Raw genomic sequence first — 26,235 nt, 5'->3', positions numbered from 1 at the left:
CACATAAGTGGGCATGTTTTGAAAAGGGAGACTCATTGGTACCCATAGAACCAATTTACATTCAGATATCTTGAGGTCAGAGGTCCTTATTTAACCTCCTTTAGATCAGATATCTTGACATGGTTGGTATCTATGTATTAGTCCTCTAGTTTCATATCATACCGGTATATTCACTGTAAAACTGAGACTGCTACAGACTTGAAGTCTGCCATGTTAACCCATTTAAAGCGGGAAAGCATTACGCATTTCTACCATTAAAACCGGGGGCGCTGTTGCTTTTATGTTTTTTGTTGTTTTTATTCTACCATTACGCACACTGTAATAAATTATTCTGTAGTCATTTCATTTTAATATATTTGATAAATTGTATTAAATATAAATTTGTCCTTGATTTTGAGGCGGTTGTTTAAGTAACTTTAATATAAAAGGTTTGAGATAGAATCTACTTATTTTGATCACATTAACTCTATGGAGTCTTGGACTATTTTGTCCATTTTTTAATCCTTTTCATGTCTTTTTGTGTCTTTTTTGGTCATTTTGTGTCTGTTGTTGTTTCTTTTTTGTCATTTTGTCTCTCTTTTCTAGTCATTTTGTGTCTTTTTGTGTCTTTTTTTGAAGTCATGAAGAAGTCGTGCTCCGGCGCTTTCGTGGACTCCAGAGGGTTAAATATAATCTTTATGTGTATGTTATTCTAAATCAAGAGAAATTTGAATGAATCCAACACAATAGAATTAGTCAGTTTTTAATTGACAGGCACTTCCTGTTAAGTTGTTATTAACTCAACTTGTAATGTAGTTAGATTTCATTAATAATATTGCTGGCAATCTGTTGCCTAAATTTCATTGAGTAGCTATTGTTTATATATATATATATTTTTTATTACAGTGTATAGGTTTTACAGGCATTTTTTCTAGGCGTTTTAGGCCTAAATGGGTTAAGGGACAGTTAAGTCAAGTAGTAGCCGATATTTCAGTGTGAAGCAGCTTCAAACATGCCTCTTAATATACTGCAGAAACAACTTTCCTGGACCTTTTTCTTTGATCTGAAACCACATAAACCAGGCCTGTGTTCTTTGTGTTGGTGAATGTTTGCATGTGTGTGTGTCATCTTGTCCTCATAATGTCGTTGTGTTATTTTCTGGCTGGTTGATTCTCCTTAAAATAAAAACTGAATGCAGCTTCACAGGGTAAACAAGAAAGACAAGATATTTAAAATTCTTGACAAGAAAAGACAAAAGATTGCTCTGGAAAGTGAAAGAGAGAGAAGAGATCAACAACACAGTACTGGTCGGGCTGCATGCCACCCTCCGGCCTCTTTTTTCCCTCTCTCTTCTTTCCTTTTTTCATTCTTAAGGGCTTTTACAAGCTTTCTGCCCCGTTCCTCGTCCTTCTTTTCACTCCTCAGACTCTTAATGTTCAAGAAAAAGGCACTCTACGTTGCTTCTCACAGTCATTTTTCTGTAAATAATCCTTCTCCTCCTCCAAAAATGTCTTTGCGTAAAATCCACAGACGAAGTGTACAAAGTCCTCAGCGGAATCCAAGTGGTTTTAAGTCCAGTCAAAGATAAAATACACACAAATTACTTTTAAAATCACCACAGTTCATTGTCTACGTCTCATTCTCAGCCGTTCATATTTACAGTACTCTCATGGCACGCTTTTGCAAAAGTTTATTCCACAATTTCTTCTAACTTTGGTTTGATCGTTTGCCTTTTCCACAGTCCGTCCTCACATCTTCGACGCAGAGGATTGAGTTTTTATTGAGCGTACATTCTTCGGTCTTCAATCCAAATCCGAGGGGTCCGATTGCTTCCCACAAAAATGCTGCTGACGTGCGAGCTGTGCTGAGATTCATGTTGCTTTGGGGTTCGACGCAGCAGCGAGGCCTAATTTCTTTGGGATAATTCTCTAGCAGGAAGGTTTTTTATTTTTTTTTTAAGGGTTTTCATGTGGTTTACTTCTCTTTTTGACTTCCAAAAGGCAATTTCCTTCCCCAAGAACCAACAGAAAATCGATCTCCTCACATTTATTTTCCCGCGATCGCACATGTGTCTTTGTATATCTTTGCTCTTAACGGTTCGGTTTCACTTTCAATGGAGAGTAAGGAAGACAAACTTTCTTTTTCCTTTCACTCAAGCGAAGCCTTTAAAACCCCAGATCCTTCAGTGTTTCCGTCCAAGCCAACTTTGAGGACCGACATCCCGCAGCTCTGCCTAAATGACACTTTTTTTCCCAATCAACGGATATTCAAAAAGGCCCCTAACTCCTCGTCTTCAGCCCACCCAGTTATCCATCTTTCTTCTCTTCCGTCCTTTCCTCTCAGAGGTCCAGGCGGAAGGCGCCAAAGTAGCTGGAGGAGTCGTCGGCGTTGACCATGGTGGGAGAGGAGACGGAGACGAAGAGCTCGTCGCCGGCCCTCAGCTCGAACAGTCCTCCCTGGTAGACGGAGTGCAGGGCGTACTCGGCGTCTGGAGCCCAGCACTTAGTCCCCACCCCCTTCAGGAGCTGCAGATTAAAGTAAGAAAAAGATTTCACCACACGTATCAATCAACGTCTGAATCAACACTGAAAACAATTGGAGTGACATTTACTTCTCACCTCGAAGTGTATTAACATGATTTTACTTTTCTTGCAGAGATTTTTCTTATTTAGCTTTGTGCATTTAGCATTTGTAATGCAATATTCATTGTTTTATTATCTGTGTTTTTTATAATTTATTTGTGATTCTATCTGTGTTTTTTGTAATTTCTTTGTGTTTTTTATGTGTTTTTGGTAATTTTTGTGTGTTTTTGTAATTTGTGTGTGTTTTTGGTGTGTTTTGAGTGTGTTTTTGGTCATTTTTGTGTGTTTTTTGGAATTTTGTGTGTGTTTTTGTGTGTTTTTTTGTGTTCAAAATGTTGATCCAGTATTGAAAATGAAAAAAATAATCAGGTCATATAGGTGAGGTTGTGCTGAAAACAATGATACCAACACGTCATCGTCAGGATTTTTAAGTGGTTTATACAGGCAGAGTGAAAAGGAGCCCAACACCGACAAAATAGCCCCAAACTCCAAAGGGTTAAGTAATGTGAATGCTTAGACTTCTAAGGATTAATAGAACCACTTATTTTTTTTAATGAAAATACACAAGTAAATTACAGATTCACTGATGTCCCTCAATTACATTTTACTTGGAAATATCAACTAATTAAGCTAATGAACTTGTTTAGTGAATATTACTTGGAACGAATGATTCAATTTACATACAAAACTGAGGACACGTAATAACAAACAATCACTAAGTAATGCACTACATGAAAATCTGCTATTTCAAAGTAAAAGCACTGAATTTGTATTTCTTTGTAGAATTTATATAGATGATTGAAATAATATTTTTTTTTTCAGTGACTTCAGGTGTAACCAGACAGTGTACCTGTATGGGGCTGGGGTAGGAGGTCTTCTTGTAGACACACTGAACCAGCTGGTGGCTGACGCTGCGCTGGTCGGCGTCACTGGCTGCTGGAGACGGATAACGGAAATACACCTGCAGGATGGAGAGAGCAGAGGAGCAGAGGAGGGAAGATGGTCAAAATAAAGCAAAATATGAGGATTGTTCCACTTATACTATTAAGGCAGGAATCTAAGATGCTAACAGGCACTTTGGATCAATACAACAACGGATATTGGATTCATTTAGTTGCTTGAAAATCCCAAACTTTGATTAATCTAATACTCTGAAAACAAATTTGAACTTCTTCTGATGTGTGAAGACTACCAGCTTTTCTCTATGTGATATCATTATAAATTCAATAAGATTTTATTTTATTATTTTATAAGTAATATAATTTAATGCAATTGTATCACTTTATTGTATTATTTAATTTAATTTAAATACAATTAAAATATAATTATTATTTAATTATATTTATTACGTTATTTTCTGAATATTTATTCATTTTTATTATTATTTATTATTTAACCCTTACCTGAAAAGAACTGACTGGGACAATTAATAATGGAAATAAAGACTATTTTCAGATGTAATTTGGATTGGTACATCCTACGACGTGCATTCAATTTGCAGGATAAAATATAAAAACATTTGAAACATTTTTCTTGTTCTTATTCATCATTTAAGCTGAATTGCAAATGTCAAACAAGTAGTAGCAGTGTTGCATTAATCAAAGCGCTGGAGGTCCACTTTTTCTTTACATGCAGTCTTGTTAAAATGCAAATACATCACTTCAACAGTAATGTCAAAAAAAAAAAACTAAACTAAATTTTTGGGCAACTAAAATAGTAGTTTCTATAATAAACAATATGATTTTTTATTATAAAAATGAGCTTCTTCCTTTGTGGAAAAGGAAACAAGTTTGCACCAAAGTTGCATAAAAGAAAAAAACAACAACTTTTAGAGACTTTAGTGCATTTAGTATGATCACCTGTGAGTACAGGTAGTACCGCCCATCCTGGGGCACTCGCAGCTTCCCATTGGACAGCGTCATGTTGTGCAGGTGAGCCCCGAAGCTCTGATTGGCCCACGTGCGGACCACGTGACGGCAGGACTGGTGGAGACCCGGCGTGGGGATCGGGTACGAAGGGAACCCTGTTGGCCGAGAAGGAGAGAACATTTAATTTTAAAGCAGAATTAGGAAGGATGAGTAGTTCTGTAGCCGCCAGCTCGTCTGCCGGCTGCTTCTTAGTCAGCAAAGTCTCCAGCTTTTCCTTCGTATTCATCTTTTCCTGAGGATGCACGCATCACTTCCTGTCTCCTGCTGGATGACGGCATGTTGGCATATTGTGTAGGATTGTGCACAATCAACATTGAGACACCTACAGGATGGAAGTCCTGCAGAGACGTGTGTGTGTGTGTGTGTGCGTGTGTGTGCGTTTGTGTGTGTGTTTGTATGTGTGTTTGTGTTTGTGTTTGTGTGTGTGTGCGTTTGTGTGTGTGTGTGTGTGTGTGTGTGTGTGTGTTCTTGTACTTCCAACATAGTGAGGACCGGAACACATTTTTAACCAACAGAGTGAGGACATTTCACCCGGTCCTCACTTCTTTCAAGGCTTTTTTGAGATTTCAGACTTTATTTTAGGGTTAAAGTTACAATTAGGTTTATGTTATGGTTAGGGTTGGGCATTAAGTTGTGATGGTGAAGGTTAGGTAAGGGTTAGGGTAAGGGGCCCTCACAAAGACAGATGTACAAGTATGTGTGTGTGTGTGTGTGTGTTCTTGTACTTCCAACATAGTGAGGACCGGAACACGTTTTTAACCAACACAGTGAGGACATTTTTGCAAAGTGAGGACATTTCGGCCGGTCCTCACTTCTTTAAAGGATTGTTTGAGGGTTAAGACTTGGTTTAAGGTAAAAGTTAGGTTAAGTGTAAGAATTGTGGTGAGGCATTTAGAATTGATAAGGTTAAGGAAAGGGGCTAATGTAGTACTGTATATCAGTGAAGGATCCTCATAAAGATAAAAGTACAGGAATGTGTGTGTGTATGTGTTTGTATGTGTGTGTGTGTGTATGTGTGTGTATGTGTGTGCGCGCGCTAATGCTTTTGGCTTGGTTTACACTCTCTCGAACAACAAAAAACATCAAGGGTCAAACCAGTCTCTTGCTACTTCCTTATGAGAAATCCAGGCTGAATGTGTGAACCTCACCCTGTCTTCCTTCCACACACACACACACACACACACACACACACACACACACACACACACACACACACACACACACACACACACCATCATCCTTGCCCTTTGTCAACTCAATGGAAGTAACATATCAGTCAGCCTTTGCCAGATTGTCAACACCCTTCAGTTTGCACGGCACTCTCAGATGAAACGATACAAAGGTCTGCTTAACCCTTTATCAGGCGAAGAACCTCCAAAATAAAAATATTTCCAGAAAAAAGTTGCCAATTTATTAGATTAAAGTGGCAGATCTACAAGAAGAAAAGTTGCAGATTTAAGAGATTTAAAGTGGCAAATCTGCGTGAAAAAAGTCACAGATTTAAGAGAAAAAGGTGGGAAAAAAGCAGCTTTTTTTCTCGCAGATTCACCACTTTAAATCTCATAAATCTGCGACTTTTTTCGCGCAGATTTGCCACTATAAATCTCTTAAATCTGCAACTTTTTTTCTTGTAGATTTGCCACTTTAAATCTCTTAAATCTGCGACTTTTTTCGCGCAGATTTGCCACTTTAAATCTCGTAAATCTGCAACTTTTTTCTTGTAGATTTGCCACTTTAATCTAGTAAATTTGCAACTTTTTTCTCGACCCCATTTTGATATCCACTGAAGTTACCAAATATAGTTCTTCGCCTGATAAAGGGTTAATGCACACACACATGAAGAACACATTTCAATATTCCACGTTTAAATTCCACCATCACTCTTACTGTCCTAAGAGATATCTGGTGTATGTTGATGTACCTTCATGAAAGCTTTTTTGGCAAGCAGGAAGTGATATCTATTAGAGGAGCAGTCGGTCGGACAAAATTCCTTTCTGAACGCTTATAAATGTACAGCTGAGACTTAATGTTTAGGATTTAGGTGGAATGTGCAGCATAAATTACTTTAATGGATAAAACAACAAGTTCTCCTCAGTCTGCCCTCACCTGACCGTAGAAATGATTAAGGAATTGACAACATTGTAATTTAAGTTATATAAATGTAACCGTCTATCGTATGAATTATCACCTAACTATGTTTTTATGTGTTTTATTGCCCATAAATCCCATAAAATCTAATTTTTCCCTACTTCACATATAGTACTGATGTTCATTTAGCTATTTCTTTAGTTTTATGTTATGATGTTTATTGTCTGAGTCTTGATTTTAGGAATGAGTTGACAATGTAACACATTGTAGTCAGTGGTGGAATGTAACTAAATACATATAAATGTATAAATTCATGTGCTACATATGTACAATTTTGAGGTTCTTGTTCCTTACTTGAGTATGTAACATAAAGAAACATGAACAATTTAAAATAGTGATGCATTTTTAAAAATTAAACCACATGAAAGTATAATGAATAGTAAAATTTACCCTATCTTGACAACAGTACAATTGGCTGATATAAATGCATCAATATTAATAATCCAATATTATATTTGGAATAAAATATGTTTTATGTATAAAAAAATAAAAAATAAAATAAAATAAAATAATTCTTAATACAGTACCCTGCTGAGCGCCTATGCAGAGTCATATTGGTGAAAAATCAGTCAATACTCAGCTACAGCAAAAAAAAAAATCACTATATTGGCTGCAACATTAGTAATTGGTCATTTTTCTTCTCTAAAGTTGGTATCACTCTCAAAAATCCCATTCTTGTCAAGCTCTACCTTTTTACAGCACACTCCGTAGGCTGCAAAAACATTAACACAATCAGTTAAACTGGCAAATGACCTAAAAATAATGTCAACTTATACTCAGCTTAAATGTGTATTTGCCTGGTGTGAACTCTGCAGAGATGCACACATTCTTCCTTCAGAAACACCAGCTTATGTGTGGGAAAGCGGCCGACACATGGTTTGTGTGCATTCACATAGTTTATGCATGTGGCCCAAAGAATCTGAATCCTTTAATGTACAACTAAACACTTTATATTAGAGTTTCGGTTGGAATGTGCATAAGCATAAGCAACTTAAATAGATAAAACAACTGAAGTGGTTTCAGGATGTTCGTGTCCTTATGGTGCTTATGCTCCTCAGTCTGCCCTCATATTAAAGGTTTAAACGCTTTAGGCAATTCATTCAAGGTTTATTAAAGGAAGATAAATGGATACGTGCATAGAGGAAAATATGATTAATGCAATTTAAAGAATATTTTGTGACTTACATTCCAGACTGAAATATATGCATTAATGCAACACTGTTTGAGTCTGACTTTCTCTTTTTCTCGTAAAAAAAAAAAAAAAAAATTATAACTATAATTTCTGACACCATGACATTTGACCAATCAGTATGATAATAATATAATAATATTAACTTTATTGGCCTTGACTTCCAATGTCAAAATGAGAAATATAGAAAAAAAATCAGCAAGAAACAGTCGTACTAACAGAGTTATTCTTCAATGACTTGTACGAGGAGAACTTGACTATGACGGCATTTTAGGGCCAAATATGAATAAAAATAAAAATACAAACCCGGGGGTGGGGAGGTAATATCTCGAGAAAAAAATTGCAAATTTACTAGATTAAAGTGGCAATTGTACAAGAAATAAAGTTGCAGGTTTACTAGATTAAAGTGGCAAATCTACAAGAAAAAAGTTGCAAATTTAGGATGAATAGGAGGGGATCAAGCACCGAGCCTTGGGGGACACCATGTGTTGATCTTGACAACAGAACAATTCCGCTGATATAAATGCATCAATATTAATAATCCAATATTATATTTGGAATAAAATATGTTTCCTGTGTTAAATTAAATTGTGTCCAAACTTTTAAACCATGTGTCAGCCTTTGTTTCCCCTCATATATTCACCACTTTTTAACTTTTTTCTCAAAATATCACCCCCCTCCCCTGGGTCCGTATGTTTTTTTACGCATTCTGGTAATATGTAACTTCCTCCAATATTCTCTAGGGTTGAAATCTGGAATTTGCAAGTGTTTCAATGAGTGTCCTATTAAGGGTCAAACAGACATATGCAAGGAATAAAAACTCTTTTAGTCTCTTTGTTCTCTATTGTTTATACTGCTTTGCACACAGTAGAAAGGCTGTATTCCAGTGGTCGTAAACCCAGAATAATAACCCTCTAACCTTGACATGAATAGCTTCAGTTTCCCTTTCACTCTTCCTGAAACCCTGGAGCCAGAGTAATAATCACAGCTGAAGCGCTGACACGTAAAACATCTCACCTTGAGAGCCGGTGTCTCTGAGGGTCAAGTGGGCAGATGGCCTCTGTGGGGTCATGAACTTTGACCCCGTGTTGTTGTTGAAGGAGCGAGGCATGGTTCTCCTCTCTGAGGGAGAGAGGGAATCACAGCATATCAGAAATTACATTTGTTGCATTGTGTGTGTGTGTGTGTGTGTGTGTGTGTGTGATACTCACCTATGAAGGTTTGTTTGGAGATGATGCTCTCTGTCACCTGAAAGACAGAGTGAAAACATGCAGGTCAGCAAAAAAAAATCAGTTGACATTTATGACTTATGTGACGGTTGAGAAATGTTGACAAGATATTCGTTTCACCACTTGTCAACTTTTACACGAATAAAGTTACTTATTAACTTGCAAATACTTTCTTTGCAGTGGTAGCCAATAGCCCACTTGTGAGTATGTGTTTGTGTGTGTGTGTGTGTGTGTGTGTGTGTGTGTGTGTGCGCGCACAGACTGAAATGGTTGTAATCAGTGGTGAAAGAAGTATTATATCACACTGTGAAATGACTCCACTACAAGTAAAAAGTCCTGCATTCAAAACTTACTGAAGTAAAAGTACAAAAGTATCAGAAAATGTACTTAAAGTATCAAAAGTAAAAGTACTCATTATGCAGAATGGACCCACTGGATGGCCTGTGTATCCATGAATCAATATTATACTTTTGGGCACATTGGGCCTCATGCAAGAGCATCTCTGGATTCTTATCTTAACTTTCTCTTACTTTTGATTTTTGTAATTTACATGGATTTTCACTTGTGAGCTGTGTTCGTGTCCTAAAGCACTCAAACAGACATATATTGTCAAGTCAATATAAAGGGAAGTTTTCAGGCATACTGTAAAAGTATAAATAAAATGCTTATTGGATTCTAGTCTGTGCTGTATTTCCTCTGCAAGTCGGATTTAATAATGCTCAGAATATTATTAAATCTATATTTATCAATTAGAGATCTACTGAGTCTTTTACTCAGCAGTGGAGGTTAGCCGGGGTTCTCTTGATGGTGCAATATTCTGTTTTCCAGTTATTACCACATTTCATAATAAAAGTCCCATGTTAATGCTTGTGACATCTGGGAGTATTCAAAATGGCTGGATACAATTTCCTAAAGTTATGTTAATAGCTTCAAAATGATTGGGATTGGGATAAAATCTTAGTAAAAAAAATGTTTTATTTTAAGGTTTCAACTAAAGAACCATACCAAGCTAATTTATTTTGAATTTATTGTTATTAAAATACAAATTTTATAGTTTTCTTTTAAGGGTTCAACCAAAAAATCATACAAAGCTATTTCATCTGTAATTTATTATTATTAAAATACAAATTTTATAGTTTTCTTTTAAGGGTTCAACCAAAAAATCATACAAAGCTAATTTATTTAGAATTTATTGTTATAAAAAAAACATTTTTATAGTTTTATTTTAAGGTTTCAACCAGAGAATCATTCCAAGTTATTTTATTTTGAATTTATTGTTGCTATTTTTAATTTATTGTTATTAAAATACAATTTTTATTGTTTTCTTTTAAGGTTTCAACCAAAAAAATCATGCCAAGGTTTTTTTATTTTTAAGTTATTGTCACACACAATATAATAATTATATATATATATATATATATATATATATATATATATATATATATATATATATATATATATATATATATATATATATATTTATTTATTTATTTATTCTTTGTCTGGAAATTTGCAAGGATGATAGGGTTGCTTGGCCTTTTCGGTTTTGAGATGCCAAAATATAAAAGGATTTTTATTGCCTGAGAATGTATTTAAATTAAATAGGTTTTCTGGAATAAAGTGATAATTATTTTAAAAGCAAATAATAGACTCAAAGAGAAAAAGTATGCATGTTACACTCATTAAACGTTAAAGCCGTTATATGGAAATGAATTCGTTTTTTCTTGTTCTCGTTACAAACTGTGTCTTCCAGCCTGAATGTGCCCATGTGACCCATAAATAAGGTTATAATTAAGATCGCCTTGAAGTCAGAAGACAGGACACATCTTCTTCCTCTCCTGTCTCCTTCCATCACCACACTTATTAACTCTGAACTTTTCCTCTTTTCTTCTCCTCTCCTCTCCGTCCTGTCTCTGTTTTGTTTCATCCCTCACTCTGTTTCATCTTCCCCAGATGGAAACGCAGCCAAGCCGTGGAAATATAGATACACACCCACACAGATGCATTTTCTCACTCACACACACTCAATAATTCTCTCTCTCTCTCACACACACACATTTTGTGGGCTGTTGCTTCTTGTTTTTGTCTTTCTCACTTTGTAAATCAAGCTTCAGTCACCCCTTTTAAATCATTGTCTGTTCCAAAAACCTGTTTCTTTTTCTCATTCTTTCATTTTAACCCCATCATTAAATGTTTGTCACTTTATTCATACACCGACTCTCTACATGCTTTGGTTTTTACTTCCTCTGTCTTATTTACAAGAGCTACTTAGGGCTATTGAAGATAAATATATATCTATATATTGATACTATATACACTGTCAAAAAAAATCTGTATAATTTGCGGTGAACTACTGGCAGCTGTGGTTACCAGAACTTCACTGTAAAAAATACAGTGAGAGGGTTTTTTACTGTAAATTTGAATGTAAATATCAGCAAAAACTGTAATTTTGACTGAATAATCCCTTTATTTTTAGGGTTATTGTGTCCTTGTGACAATATGGAATTTCTCCATTATTTTACATGAAAATGTGTGTTTTCAACAGTTTAAAAGTTTTGTACTATTCCTTGATTCACAAATTACTAAAAAAGACACAAAATGACCAAAATAAGACACAAAATGACTGAAAAAACACTAAATTACTTTAAAAAGACCAAAAATGACCAAAAAATACAAAAAATGACCAAAAAAAGACACATTATTAAAAAAGACACACAATTATTAAAAAAACACAAAATTACCAAAAAAAGTCACAAAATTACCAAAAAAAGCTACAGAAATATCACAATTTTAAGCTTCTTTTTGCTTGCTTTTTCTAATGGAAACTTACGTAACACATGAGACGTTTAAGGACTGTGGGAAAGTACAAATCTGACGATAATACATCTTTTTTTTTACAGTTTCTTTCTATGATAAACGTTGTGTTTTTGGCGATCTTTTAAAGAAAACATGTTTCAGTGGTGGGATAGTGGGCTTCAAAGGGTTAAGTCTCACTAATTCAACAAATACAAAAAATGTATTTCACTTCGGGGTGCATGTTTCGCTGTATGCTGCCCTTTTTTAAATATGAAAAAGTACCACTTAGGGCAACCAAAGGCCAAGAAATAGTTGACAGTTTCTCAAAATGTCAGCCTGGTAACTGTTACTGTCGAGCCTAATATCCCTCCTTCTCTACGCTGTTTTGTGCAATCTGTCTCTGTTTTATATTCCTCCATGTCTGTTCGCCATTAAAGCAAAAGGTCACAGGTTTAATCACCTGTTACTAGTCATGTGGTCTATCTAAAGTCCCTTAAGCAAGGCATTGGAAACCCCACTGTGGTATAAATCTCCCCGATTAATTTGCTGAAACGCCACAAAGTCCTGAAAATGATTAATTTCACCTGTGTTTTTAATGGTCATCCAGCTCTAGTTGTGCTGTTATTCCTGGCTGCGGGCCTGTTTCTCTTGCATCAAACACTCAACCCGACCTGCAAATTGGACATGATCGCTCTGGGGTTTGGCGTGTGTGTGCAAGTGTGTGTGCATGAATGCATGTGGCATGTGGCCCCCCGTCTCGTGTACACCCTATATACTCTGAGGGGAAGCCAGTACAGTAAAGCAACACAGCGGGCTGTTCTAGTTCTAGAGACACAAAATGACCAAAAAAAGAGACAAAATGACCAAAAAAAGACTCAAAATAACTAAAAAAAGACACAAAATAACAAAAAAGACACAACAGACACAAAATGACCAAAAAAGACACAAAAAGACACAAAATTACTAAAAAAAGACACAAAAAAGACAAAAAAATGACCAAAAAAGACACAAAATTACCAAAAAAGACACAAAATTACTAAAAAAGAACACAAAATAACTAAAAAAAGACACAACAGACAGAAAATGACCAAAAAAGAAACAAAATGACTAGAAAAAAAGACAAAAATGACCAAAAGAGACACAGAAGACATAAAATGGTCATCCAGCTCTAGTTGTGCTGTTATTCCTGGCTGCGGGCCTGTTTCTCTTGCATCAAACACTCAACCCGACCTGCAAATTAGACATGATCGCTCTGGGGTTTGGCGTGTGTGTGCAGGTGTGTGTGCATGAATGCGAGTGTGCATGTGGCCCCCCGTCTGGTGTACACCCTATATACTCTGAGGGGAAGCCAGTACAGTAAAGCAACAGACGGGCTGTTCTCGTTTGTTTCGGGAGGCGTGTTCTGCCTGTCTCTGCCTCACGTTCCTCATGTCCTGAAAGCAGAAAATTACCCACACACACACACCCACACACACTTAAAGAACAAGAGAAAATTGCCAACAGATTTTCTGCCCTCCATGTGGCTGTAGTCGAACAAAAAAAAAAACTTGAGGGGGTATTTTTCAGATGCTTGCACCCACTGTGTGCTTTCAGGCCTCTGTCAAGTCTGACTCCAGCACAGCGTGGTTCCAATGTACAAGTTCAACATGTCTGCTGTCTTTAACGCTTAAACGCTCACATGGGAAACGATTGGATGGCTAAAGAGTGAAATCAGCTGTAGAGGCTTCATGTATAATTTATGATCCACACAGCAGTGGAAGCTTTCTATGGCATCCTGAGAGACTTCTGACCAGCTGGATGCTTCAAGGTGAGCAACGCTGTCATGCAGAGTTATAGTCCATTTACACTGTTTGCTTATTCACTGTTTGCATCTGGTTTGTATTCAGAACACATTGTACATAGTCGGGTATTAATGGTAAATGGTGGAAAAAGCTGCCTTTAATTAATGGCAAAGACACTGAATTAGAGAAGACGAGTTAACCCTCTGGAGTCCACAAAAGACAAAAAATCACTAGAAAATGACTAGAAAAAAAGACACAAAATTACCAAAAAAGACACAAATTAAAAAAAAAAGACACAACGTGACTAGAAAAAGACAAAAAATGGCCAAAAGAGACACATAAGACACAAAATGACTAGAAAAAAGACACAAAATTACCAAAAAAAGACACAAAATTACCAAAAAAGACACAAAATAACTAAAAAAATAAACAAAAACAGACACAAAATAACTAAAAAAAGACACAACAACAGACACAAAATGACCAAAAAAAGGACACAAAAAGGCACAAATTAACTATAATAAGACACAACAGACACAAAATGACCAAAAAAGACACAAAAAAGACATGAAAAGGTTTTCAAAAATGGACAAAATAGTCCAAGACTCCATAGAGTTAAAAGAAGAATGTTTGGAGGACACTATCATGGAGCAAACACTCAACTTGGCTCAACAGATAAAACAGAAACTCTAGCTGCACCTAATTAAGTCTTCATTTTTTAATGGTGACAGATGGGCTGTTTTCATGCTGATCAGTAACAAATGGAAACAAACAGCCTTCTCTGAAGGGATGGAAAATGGGTCCTGATATCCAAAAACACCAGAAACAAATAAGCTGTGGCTCTACAGGTGGTTCCAGTGAGATAGTTTCTTACCCTGTTGGATGGTTCCAGCTTGAAGTCATTATTCTGCCCTTGAATGAAGGGTCAATTATGGCGAACATCATGGGATAATCCCAGATAATAGGCCTTCAGCCTGCTGCTGCAGTTTGCTAATGACAACAGCATGCACTAAATCAAATCAGTGTCAACATAATGAGCTTTTCGTAATCTGATGCCATTTTTCAGGAAATGGGTTTATTTGTAGCATAAAAAACAAAGTTATACTCAACGTTATATTATTTTAGATTACTTTTTAAGTATGCATATAAATTAGGTTTTTTTTTTTTTTTTTAGATTTTTTTAGATTTTTTTTTACATTTTCATGCTTTTCACACTGAGCCAACTAGATGCCTGAAACGCTGCATATTTACATTGTGCAACAAGCGCCATGATAGCCTGGGTATACCCATACTGCCTTGCGTGCTCGATTTAATTTTGAACCTGCAGCCAGTCTGGCAACGACGGATGATTCTTAGCCCTTTTTTTATGGATCCAATCACAGAACGGGGAGGGACGGCAAGATGGTGACGCGTACTATTGGACAGACGGAAGCTTGTAGTTTTGTAGTTTTCTTACAGATCCAACATGGCTGCAGCAGACGCGAAACTCTCTTTGGATCTAGCTGTAGACAGTGTTCTAGATAGTTTCGAGCCAAGGTTTTTTTTTAGAAGAAGAACAACGTTTGACTTTACACTCCTGTTTCACCACCAAAAAGGATGTTTTAGGAGAAGCAAAGCAGCAAGCAACACTCTCTCACAGACACACACACACAGACACACACACACACACACACCAACACACCCGGTAGACTGTGAGCTGAAACTACGGAGCAGCCAGAGCCAGAACATGCTGCAGAAAAACGTTGCAGAATCAGAATTGAGCATTTTAGTCTCAAAGTAGAGATGGGCTAGTCTGGCTATGTAAACATCAATTTCTGTCACTCTACATATGTCACCTGGTATAACTGATATGATTGGCTAAGAGCTACTTACAGACGCTTTTGATAGACATTCTTAGCGCCGAATAAACGGCTCTGTAGGATCGTAAACCACGCCTCCTCTACGGAGAAATGAATGGCTGGTAACCAGACTAGATCTCATTTGTGATTAGTCTGCCGTTAGCCAGGCTAGCGCCATGCACCAATCGCTGCACATTTGGTGTTTATTTGGTCACAAAGAGTTGAAAAATGTTCAACCCTCGTCACTGTCACTTTTATACCAAACTGTCCAATCACAGTGGAGGAAGTGCGTCACAAACACCACAAAGGTCGACCATCATATCCTACAAGTACAAGTGTTGAACAACAGTGAGGGAGAAATTAATACAGCTAGCCACACATGATTGGCAGGTCGATTTCCTTCATTTTGACCGGCCAATTCTTTTACGTCAAACCGATCTTATGTAGATCCGCAAAGGTCTGAAAGTGCGTCTGCACGTACGCGTACTTCTACTAGTAACGAAACCAAAACCTCAGGACACTTTATTTATGATTGCAGTTCTTTTGTTAGTAAATTGTTATTTTAAGTTCAATAGTTTATTAACTACCTCAGACATTGTGATTTCCTTTATTTGGTAAAGAAAACTACTGCTGTGTTATTGTTTTTTAATAAAATAAGATTCAAACATTGAAGGTGTATGCTGTGAGTTATAAAAAAATCGGTATTGGCCAAAATCGGAATCGGCAGGTCAGGCTTTTTAAAAATTGGTGATCGGCCAGAAAATTGCAATAGGTGCACCCCCAATGGACACAAATCGAAGAAGCTTCTTGGTATTGCCATCTTGCAGCCAGACTCAGAATTTGAAGCTGAATAAACCAAGCAACCCAAGAAGAACACAAATCATCATCTTGTGGACTTATCGTTGGCGACATGATTGGTCACCACAGCGTGATGTCGCCTTTAATTTCTGTCCAGTTTGTTCTTTTTCAGCATCCCCTAAAACCTTTTTCTCCCAAGACTCAACAGCTGATTTAGTGGAAATGCAGCTTTACATCCATTGTATTGTTTCCAAATGTTAAAGGACACTCAAAGTTTTGATGTCTTCACTATAATGAAAGCTATCCTTGACTTGAAATATTGCTAAATAAAAATATTTCAGACTTTGTCACTGTGTTTTGGAGAAATCTAATGATTGATGCATCAATGAAAAGATGACCCAGCAGGCTGCTTAACAATGGCCAGGCAGTAAAAAACAGACGATGTGGAAATCAGAGTGAACACAAGACAAGTCCCACTACAGTTAAAGTGCTGCTGTCTGAAACCTGGAAAGAGTTACGGTGTGTCAGAGGTCGAGACAGTTATTTGAGTCTTGCACCACTTAAATAGCTTCCTGTTAATGAGCTGGAATGAATGAAGGCTGCACAGACAAGTCAAGGCTGCTGCTATTTTTCTTCTTCTAAGTGGCGTCCCTTCAGTTTAAGACCATCTCTTCGACACCTTTTCATGTTCCATCCTTCCCTGTCCTGTTTACGCTGGATTTTTATGCGCAGGTGTTTTTTATGGTGTAGCCTGGGAGCCGTATAAGTTTATGGCTCTGTTGTTGGATATCCTCAAAATTACTGTCTTCTCATGTTAAATGTTTTGCATGTCGTCTCAACTTTTCTTCTTGAAGAGCTTTATATGTAAAGATAAGGGGTCTCAAACTCAAATTACATGGCAGCCGCTGGAGGCAGTATCAAAATTACCAAAAAAAGACACAAAAATACTAAAAAAAAAGAGACACAAAACGACAGAAAAAAACCCTATATTACTTAAAAAAGACACAAAATTACTAAAAAAAATACACAAAATGACAGAAAAAAACAAAATTACTTAAAAAAGACACAAAATGACCAAAAAAGACACAAAATTACAAAAAAGACACAAAATGACTGAAAAAAACACAAAATTACTTTAAGAAACAAAATGACCAAAAAAGACACAAAATTACAAAAAAAGACACAAAATGACTGAAAAAACACAAAATTACTTTAAGAAACAAAATGACCAAAAAAGACACAAAATTACAAAAAAAGACACAAAATGACTGAAAAAACACTAAATTGCTTAAAGAAGAAACAAAATTACCGAAAATGACACAGAATAACAAAAAGGACACAAAATTGCCAAAAAAAGACACAAAATTACCAAAAAAGACACAGAATAACCAAAAAACATACAAACTTATTAAAAAAGACACAAAATTACCAAAAAAAGACACAAAATTACCAAAAAAAGACACAAAATTACCAAAAAAAGACACAGAATAACCAAAAAAACACACAAACTTATTAAAAAAGACACAAAATTATTTTAAAAAGACACAAAATTACCAAAAAAAGACACAAAATTTCCCCAAAAAATTAATTAAAGGGACCTTCCACACACAACATGGTAAAGTGCCATTCATATAAAACTCACGTTAAACTTTCATATCAAGGGTGAGACCCATGATTTATGGATTTTCAAGATTTCTGGAAAGAAATGTTGCAGTGGAGTTTTTCCAAGACATTTTTAGTGCTTTGAACTCCAGCTGATATCTCCAACAATAGGTACTTTTTTTAGGGTGAACTGTCCCTTTAAGGACTTCTTTTCCAATTTAAGAGAGATCAGAGAGAAAGCCCGAAAAGGCCATAAGCAGGACCGCATGGCATGCATGCCTGTGGGGCAGCGAGATGACCTCTGATAACATCACTTTGAGGCTTTTGCAACTTGCTTTGGCCTTACAGCTGTTTTCTAATCCGGAGAATCTGGACCTCTGCTACTGGGAAGAGCGTGGAGCGTGCAAGAGGCAGGACATGACGCTCACGTAGCCGCTTTCTAATCATAAACATCTGAGTTTCTAGCCATTCTTGGAATTTCTTTGACAATTTTGGCATCGGCCCCAACTGACAGAGGTTTCTGAACCTTGTTGTCCCTTCAGTTAGATGTTTTTGTTGGCGTCTTTGTGTACATGACACTTCTTCTTCACCCTTGTATGTTTGTTTTCTTCACATCAGTTGCATGATAGAAACGTCATCAACACACCCACTTATTGAATTCTCTGACTTTGTTTCAGGACGGTTACAAAGTCTGTTAAAGTCCGCTGAAGTTCACAAAAGACACAAAATGACCAAAAAAAGACACAAAATTACAAAAAAAAAAGACACAAAAGGTCTGAAAAAACATTACTTAAAAAACACAAAATGGGGAAATAATCGAAAAGGACTTGTAAACTATACAAACAAAAGTCAAAGAAAATGTGTTTGAATGTCCTTTGAAATAAAAAGATTTAACAAAAAAAAAAAAAAAAACACAAAATGGCCAAAAAATGACAGAAAATTACCAAAAAAAGACACACAATTACTAAAAAAGACACAAAATTATAAGAAAGACAAAATTACCAAAAAAAGACACAAAATTACCAAAAAATACACAGAATTATTAAAAAAGACAACCCCCCCCCCCCCCCAAAAAAGACACAAAATTACAAAAAAGGACACAAAATTACTTTAAAAAAACACAAAATGACAAAAAAGAGACAAAATGACCAAAAAAATACACAAAATTAAAAAAAAGACACAAAATTATTAGAAAAAGACAAAATTACAAAAAAAGACACAAAAGCTGCCTTTCTTTTTGTTCATGTCGTCATAGAAACAAGTGAAACAAAGCTCTAGCTGGAGCAATAAAGGGACCTTCCACACACAACACGGTAAAGAGACATTCATATAAAACTCACATTAAACTTTCATACTAAGGTGGGGGCCACAAAATATCATCACGAGGGCCACAATTGGCCCGCGAGTTTGAGACCCACGCTGTATATATTCAGAGAAAAAAATAAAATGTTGCAAGGAACCCTGATGCAACCAGTCTCAACTCTCTAACCATAAAAAAACCATTCAGAAGTGAAATGCATCTGACTTCAGGGGTTTATCACTATGTGCTCATGTGTGGAGAAAAATTTTCCCACTCTGCTTTCTGCCACCAGTAAGTAAGTCATGTTTATGTGTTTTTGAGCTTTGCTCTTAACGAGGGTCTTAGTGATAGTCTTTAACAGCAGTTTTATTGTGAAAGACAACACTTATGCCCTCGTTTAAGTGGGACACTTATGTTTTCAGTATATCAGCGTGTGGGCTCTGATGTGACAAGCCTTAAAGTTGAAGGTCACTGCCAGCGTGACCTCCTGTGTGTGTGTGTGTGTGTGTGTGTGTGTGTGTGTGTGTAGACCAGACCCACACCAGAGCGCTGTGTGTCTGCAATACCACAAGTCTAAAAAACTTTTCCAGCTGCAATAACAGCAACAACAAATAAAACCCCGAACTCTCCTCTTTCACCCTGTTTAAAACAACAGACAGAGAGACAGAAATAGTCTGATCTCCTCATGTCATACATTGTCTGGCCAAAAGCTAAAAAAAGAAGACGGATAATGGAAACAAAGAGGAAGATTACTGTACAAGGGAAGAGACAAGATTGTATGAGTAAATCTAGTAGGGAATCCTTTTTTTGGGCTCTTTTCCACTCTGATCTACTTTATGTCTTCTCTCTAAAATACTGATGTCACAGCAGGTGTTTGCACTCTCAAATTCATACTACACTTTGATAAAGTTGAAAGTCTTTAAAGCACCGGTCTCAAACTTGCAGCCCGCGGACCAATTGCAGCCCTCGTGATGATATTTTGTGGCCCTCACCTTGATATGAAAGTTTAATGTGAGTTTTATATGAATGGCACTTTACCGTGTTGTGTGTGGAAGGTCCCTTTAATTACTTTTTTGGTAATTTTGTGTCTTTTTAAGTAATTTAGTTTTTTCTGTCATTTTGTGTCTTTTTTTGGTCATTTTGTGTCTTTTTTTGGTAATTCAGGTCTTTTTTTAAATAATTTTGTCTTTTTAGTAATTTTGTGTATTTTTTTTTGTCATTTTATGTCTTTTTTGGGTAATTTTGTGTCTTTTAAAATAATTTTATGTCTTTTTTGGTAATTCTGTGTCTTTTTTGGTAATTTTGTGTCTTTTTAAGTAATTTAGTTTTTTCTGTCATTTTGTGTCTTTTTTGGTCATTTTGTGTCTTTTTTAAAATCATTTTGTGTCTTTTTTGGTAATTCTGTGTATTTTTTGGGTCATTTTGGCATCTTTTTAAGTAATTTTGTGTGTTTTTAGGTCATTTTGTATCTTTTTTTAAGTAATTTTGTGTCTTTTTTGGTAATTTTGTGTCTTTTTTTAAGTAATGTGTCTTTTTTGGTAATTTTGTGCCTTTTTTTTAGTAATTTTGTGTCTTTTATTTATTTATATTATTATTATATATATTATTATATTATTTTATTTTGATACTGCCTCCAGCGGCCCCCAGGTAATTTGAGTTTGAGACCCCTGATCACGTTACCTGTGTCTGTGCGCTGATTTACAACGAAAAAGTATGGAAGAAAAAGAAAAAGTATGGAGGAGAGAGCGGCTGGGGAGTCTGTTCTGCCTGCTGATGTTTTGCTGCAAATTTTCCGAGCCCTCTCACTGATCCCTGATATTTCCCTTCCACATCCATATCTTACGCTTTAGGTCTTCTCTGCTGTCAATGCTGTTAAGAACAAATTTCACAGCTGCCATGATGTATTTAACATGCTTTGTATCTCTTGGCAGATAACGTCTTTGAAAATCCATACAACATGTTTGTTGCTTGCAGGACGGGCGCCAATTTGCCTTTGATCTGGGGCTTTTGTCTATGATGTCATCATCATCAGAAACTAGTAGAGACGGAAAAAATCAAGGCTAAAACCATTTATTGTGAACTCACTATAAGTTCTCATGGGCCAAGCTCCAAAACACCTCATACTACACCTCCCACAATGCAACTCAAGAGTGTCTTACTATCCTCACACCACTGTTTGACCGACATCTTACGAAATATGGCAGTTATATTTAATGCTGTGAAACAGCCATGTGGTTAAAGTTATGAAATGAAACTTTAGGTAGGTTTAGGCAACATAATGATTTGGTTATGCTGGTTAAAAGAACTACTTCTGAACGTAACTAGATAAAGTACACTGTTAAAAAAATCTGATAACCTAATCTATTCTGTTACCAGAATAATTCTGCAAAAAATACAGTACAAATGTAAACAACTTTACAGAACAACTTGTAAATTTCACTGGTATTCAGTGTACAATAAATAATAACTGAATGTTAATTAACCGGTATTCAATGCACAATAAGCAAAATCTGCATGTACATTTTGCATTAATAATTAGTATAAAAGCAGCATCAGCCTGTTAAATTAGCATCAACGGACAACTTTAAAATGTATATATTTTTTTAAATTACTACAATTTTAGGATGTAAAATTTACAAGTTGTTCTGTAAAGATGTTGACATATGTACTGTATTTTTTACGGAAATATTGTGGTAACCACAGCTGCCAGTTTTTTTCTGTAAAAACAACAGGACATTTTTACAGTGTAGTTACATAAGTGACATATGTTCAAGTTAACTTGCATTATAACTTATGATAACAAAGTTAATGCTAGGTTTGAACCAACCAGTTCTCTAACATAAACGGCAGAATAGGTCGTGTGTCAGTACCACAAATTACGGCACATTTTAACGTATCGCGGCTCGCGTTTCACGGCACATTTTAACTTATCGCGGCTCGCGTTTCACGGCACACATTAACGTACCGCGGTTCACGGGCTCGCGGTACAACGGCCCGTTTTAAAAATAACACACACGTACGGCCCACGGTTGTAAAAAAAGCTGAGTTTCTGTGGATTTATGTTGTACAAACACTGACCTTAGGTTTAGGGCAAAAAACTTCTGGTAAGGCATTATAAAAGACAGTTTAAACAGTAAATAAATGTACATAAATGCCGGAAATGAGGTAGTTACAAGGGTCACGTGACTTCCGCAATTTACGTAACTTACGTAAACAACGTAGCTTAAGTCAAAAATAGTTAACTTTTGTTTAACACAGGACGCGAATCCCTATCTCCCGTGTGAAAGTTTGTTGCTTGCTTGACCCGTCCACCACCCCAGCCTCCTACTGAACGTGGGAATCCGCCCTTTCAAACGATTGGCTGTCAGTCACTGTTACGTCAGAAAGATGGCGGTGGACGCAAAACAGCGGAAGGTGAAATTCGTAAATATAGCTTGTTTTTCGGTGCCTGTACACACAATCTTTATTGTAGTTTTGACAGGAGGACAGGCTGTTTGAACACTCCTGGGTCAAATTTCTGTATTTTTCGACTGATACACCCTGACCGCCTCACTTTGCGGACTTTCTCGCTCTTTGTACTACATTACCCAACTTCCTACTTTGCTCCCATCATAAGAATTACCTCAAAACAAACAAACATTTCCATTCACAGGTGCAAGTACTGACGGAGAATGAAAACAAGAAGGAACAACGTGCTGTAAATGATTTAAACATTGGAAACAGTCAAAGGATCATACATCAAACGTTGTTGACGGATGAAGAGAAACTTTTCTTATTATTTTGCCTTCCTCGTTCAAACTTTAAAATATCTTCCAGAACTCTTTTGACATTTGCACATGATGAAAATGTCAAGAGTCTATGCATGCAGAGACTGCGGTGCCAAAAATCAGAAGTTGGTGGGAAAAAAGAGAAAAACGAGAGAGCGAAAGATGATGGACAATTATGGGAAACAAGAGAAGAAGAGGAATGAGGATAAAAAAAAAAAGTTGGGGAAACACAGAGAGAGAGAGTCAGAGTGGACAAGTATGGAAAAAAAGAGGAGGAGGACTGAAAGAGAGGATTGAGAGAGGAAAAGAGGGACAAGTATGCACATGAAGGAGCGTTTCTTCTGCAGATTAGCAGTAGCTGCAACCCAATACTTTAATATGCTGCTCGACCCCGACAGGCTTGGACTGGCAGCGTGTGTGTGTGTGTTTGAGTGTGTAGTTCTTTGAGCTACGGCGACAAACTCTTATCAACCCTAATCTGGTCTAAGAGGCTACTCATTCCTCACTACTGTGTGTGTGTTGTCCACTGTTGGTGTGCATGTAAATGTGATTTTTGGAAAGCATCGTGCAGAAAAACCATCGGTTGAGCAAGGTTATTATAGTTAACGAAAACTAACGAATTAACGAAAACTAGAATTGAAAAAACATTTTCGTTAACTGAAATAAAAATGAAAATTAGAGTTTTTAAAAAAACGATAACTAACTGAAACTGTACTATGTGATTACAAATCTAACTAAAATTATAGTGAAAATGTCCTTCGTTTTCGTCTTTGTCAACTTTTTTCATACGTAAACCTTTTTGGTTGATATGAAATCTATTTAATCTATTTGGTTTTATGACTTAATAAACTTATTGGGGCTGAGATGGATCAGACAAAGGAAATAAAGGAAACATTTATTGTGACTTTTTTTAATCTCGCACCCAACAAAAACCCCATTACAAAAAAACTAAAACTAACACTGAAACGAATAATGACTAAACCAAAACTAAGCATTCTTCAAAAATAAAAACTAATTAAAACTAGCAAACTCACTCTACAAACTCATTAAAACTAACTTAATTTGAAAACAAAAAATCACAACGAAATTAAAACTAATGAAAAACTATTATAACCTTGCTGTTGAGTACATGAGTACCAAAGATGGAGGCAAAATACCAGCGTGTTTGTGGGTCTAATGTTGCTCCTTATAAAGCTGTGTTGATGATTAATAAGTAACTCAGACTTTGTTTAAAGTCAGATTGGTATGTAGATCTTGAGAAAAAGGAATGTACACAAAGTTTTTTCCTGTTTGAACTCTGTTAAAAAATAAAAGAGGGAAACTGGCACCAGCTCCAGACCGATAACGCCACAAATTAAAAACTTTACAGTTGGGTGTTTTGAAGGGTTTCTTGCATATTTGTTTTTAATTTAAACTAAGCACCTCTAAGTCAACAATCTGTCTTTTGTTTTTTCTTTTGCACAATCTCTTTCCAATCTAAATTCCCCCCCTCGGGCTACACCAGTAATTGATGCTTGACAGGGTAAGCCCCATGGAAAATTTGACCACATGTAATTCTTCATGCACACGCCTGCACTGATAAAGTTTGTTGAGTCGAATTGAGGAAAGACTTTATTTCAGTATCATTATAGCTCAACTAATGTTGATTTAGACTCCTGTTTAATCCCTTATTGAGTCTATACAACGTTAAAAAATGCCAATTCCCAGAACCCAACGTGATGCAGCCCAAAACCCCAAAGATATTCCATTTGAAATGATGGAAAAAAGCTTTCATTTGGGATTGAAACGTATGTTTTCTTTAAAAGATAACCAAAAATACACTATTTATTGCAGAAAATGGCGGTAAAAGCAGGCATTGTCATCAACATATTTGTGACCCTTGTGGCCACCCAGAAAAGTGTTGTCTATATCAATTCCTTTTACTCCAATTTCTAAAGAAAATAATTTATCAGAGAAGTTCAACAGCCTTTTTAACTTTTTTTGTTGTTGTTTTACTGCACAAAAGACATTTTTGTGCAATGCCAACCATAGTGTAGATATGTGCCAAGAAGCATGTCCAGCACCTTTTTAAAGGTATCGAGTACCAATACTCTACTGCTTGGATCAAACCTTTATATTGGTGTTAACTCCTGACAGTTGAACTTTAAAAAGAGGCCATAAAGGTCACTAGATGTGGCTTAGATCTTCAGAAAGTTTCCAGTAAACGCACTTTGTACTAAAATTAAACCTTGACATTTTGATGAATGTAGTTGTCTCATTGCTTACCACATACAATGCACAATGTGTGTAATTCCACTAAGGCGGCATATACAGTACAGTGCAAAAATAGAAATGTAAATAATTTGTTGGTAACACTTTATATTAGGGAACACATATTCGACATTAATTAGTTGCTTATTAGCATGCAAATAAGTAACATATTGGCTCTAAATTAGTCATTATTAAGTAGTTATTAATGCTTTATTCTGCATGACCTTATTATACAACCAGTAAGACATTAACTAAGAGTTCGTAACTCATATACAACAACTTCCTTACTTACTAATAATAAGCAATAACTCTGAGGTTAATGAGGGAAAACTCTTAGTTAATGTCTTACTGGTTGTATAATAAGCCCATGCAGAATAAGGCATTAATAACCACTTAATAATGACTCATTAATTAAGTAATGACTCATTTATTAAGTAATATGTTACTTATTTGCATGCTAATAAGCAACAAATTAATGTTGAATATGTGTTCCCTACACTGAAAAAACGTGACATTTACTTAAAAAAAGCTAGGCAAGTTTTCCACATTGAAGTGTTTGTAATCTTTACTCAGGCTGTTTCTAAGTAATATTTATTTAATAGAATCACTTATTTAAAAAAAAATGAAAATAAACAAGTAAATTACAGATTCACTGATGTCCCTGAATTACATTTTACTTGGTAATATAAACTAATTAAGCCAATGAACTGCTTTAGTGAATATTACTTGGAACGAATGATTCAATTTACATACAAAACTGAGGACACAGAATAACAATCACTAAGTAATGCACTACATGAAAAACTGCTATTTCAAAGTAAAAGCACTGAATTCGTATTTCTTCGTAGAATTTATATAGATGATTGAAATAATAATTACAGGGCACAAAAAATGTTTTTTCAGTGTAATATAAAGTGTTACCAATTTATTTTTATCAGTTAACAAAATGCAAAGTGAGTGAACAAAAAGAAAAATCTAAATAAAATCAATATTTGGTGTGACCACCATTCGCCTTCAAACCAGCATCAATTATTCAAGGTAATTTTTT

At 35.9% G+C, this 26,235-nt stretch overlaps 1 protein-coding gene across 1 annotated transcript in view; it reads right to left on the bottom strand.

Moving 5' to 3' along the window:
- Nucleotides 1-287: 287 nt before the first annotated feature.
- The window catches only part of tnfsf10l (TNF superfamily member 10, like), a 106,207-nt gene continuing 80,259 nt past the window's right edge, over nucleotides 288-26,235 (bottom strand). The window contains exons 3-7 of the mRNA XM_059354195.1: nucleotides 9,038-9,074; nucleotides 8,844-8,948; nucleotides 4,421-4,584; nucleotides 3,412-3,522; nucleotides 288-2,504 (exon numbers count right to left, since the gene is read on the bottom strand). Of these exons, the coding sequence (XP_059210178.1) occupies nucleotides 2,319-2,504; nucleotides 3,412-3,522; nucleotides 4,421-4,584; nucleotides 8,844-8,948; nucleotides 9,038-9,074 (603 nt within the window). The 3' untranslated portion in view covers nucleotides 288-2,318. The remainder of the gene's footprint in view (nucleotides 2,505-3,411; nucleotides 3,523-4,420; nucleotides 4,585-8,843; nucleotides 8,949-9,037; nucleotides 9,075-26,235) is intronic.

Source organism: Centropristis striata, chromosome 17, assembly GCF_030273125.1.
Source record: "Centropristis striata isolate RG_2023a ecotype Rhode Island chromosome 17, C.striata_1.0, whole genome shotgun sequence".
NCBI classification, from domain to species: domain Eukaryota; kingdom Metazoa; phylum Chordata; class Actinopteri; order Perciformes; family Serranidae; genus Centropristis; species Centropristis striata.
This window is presented reverse-complemented; position numbering and strand designations above follow the sequence as displayed.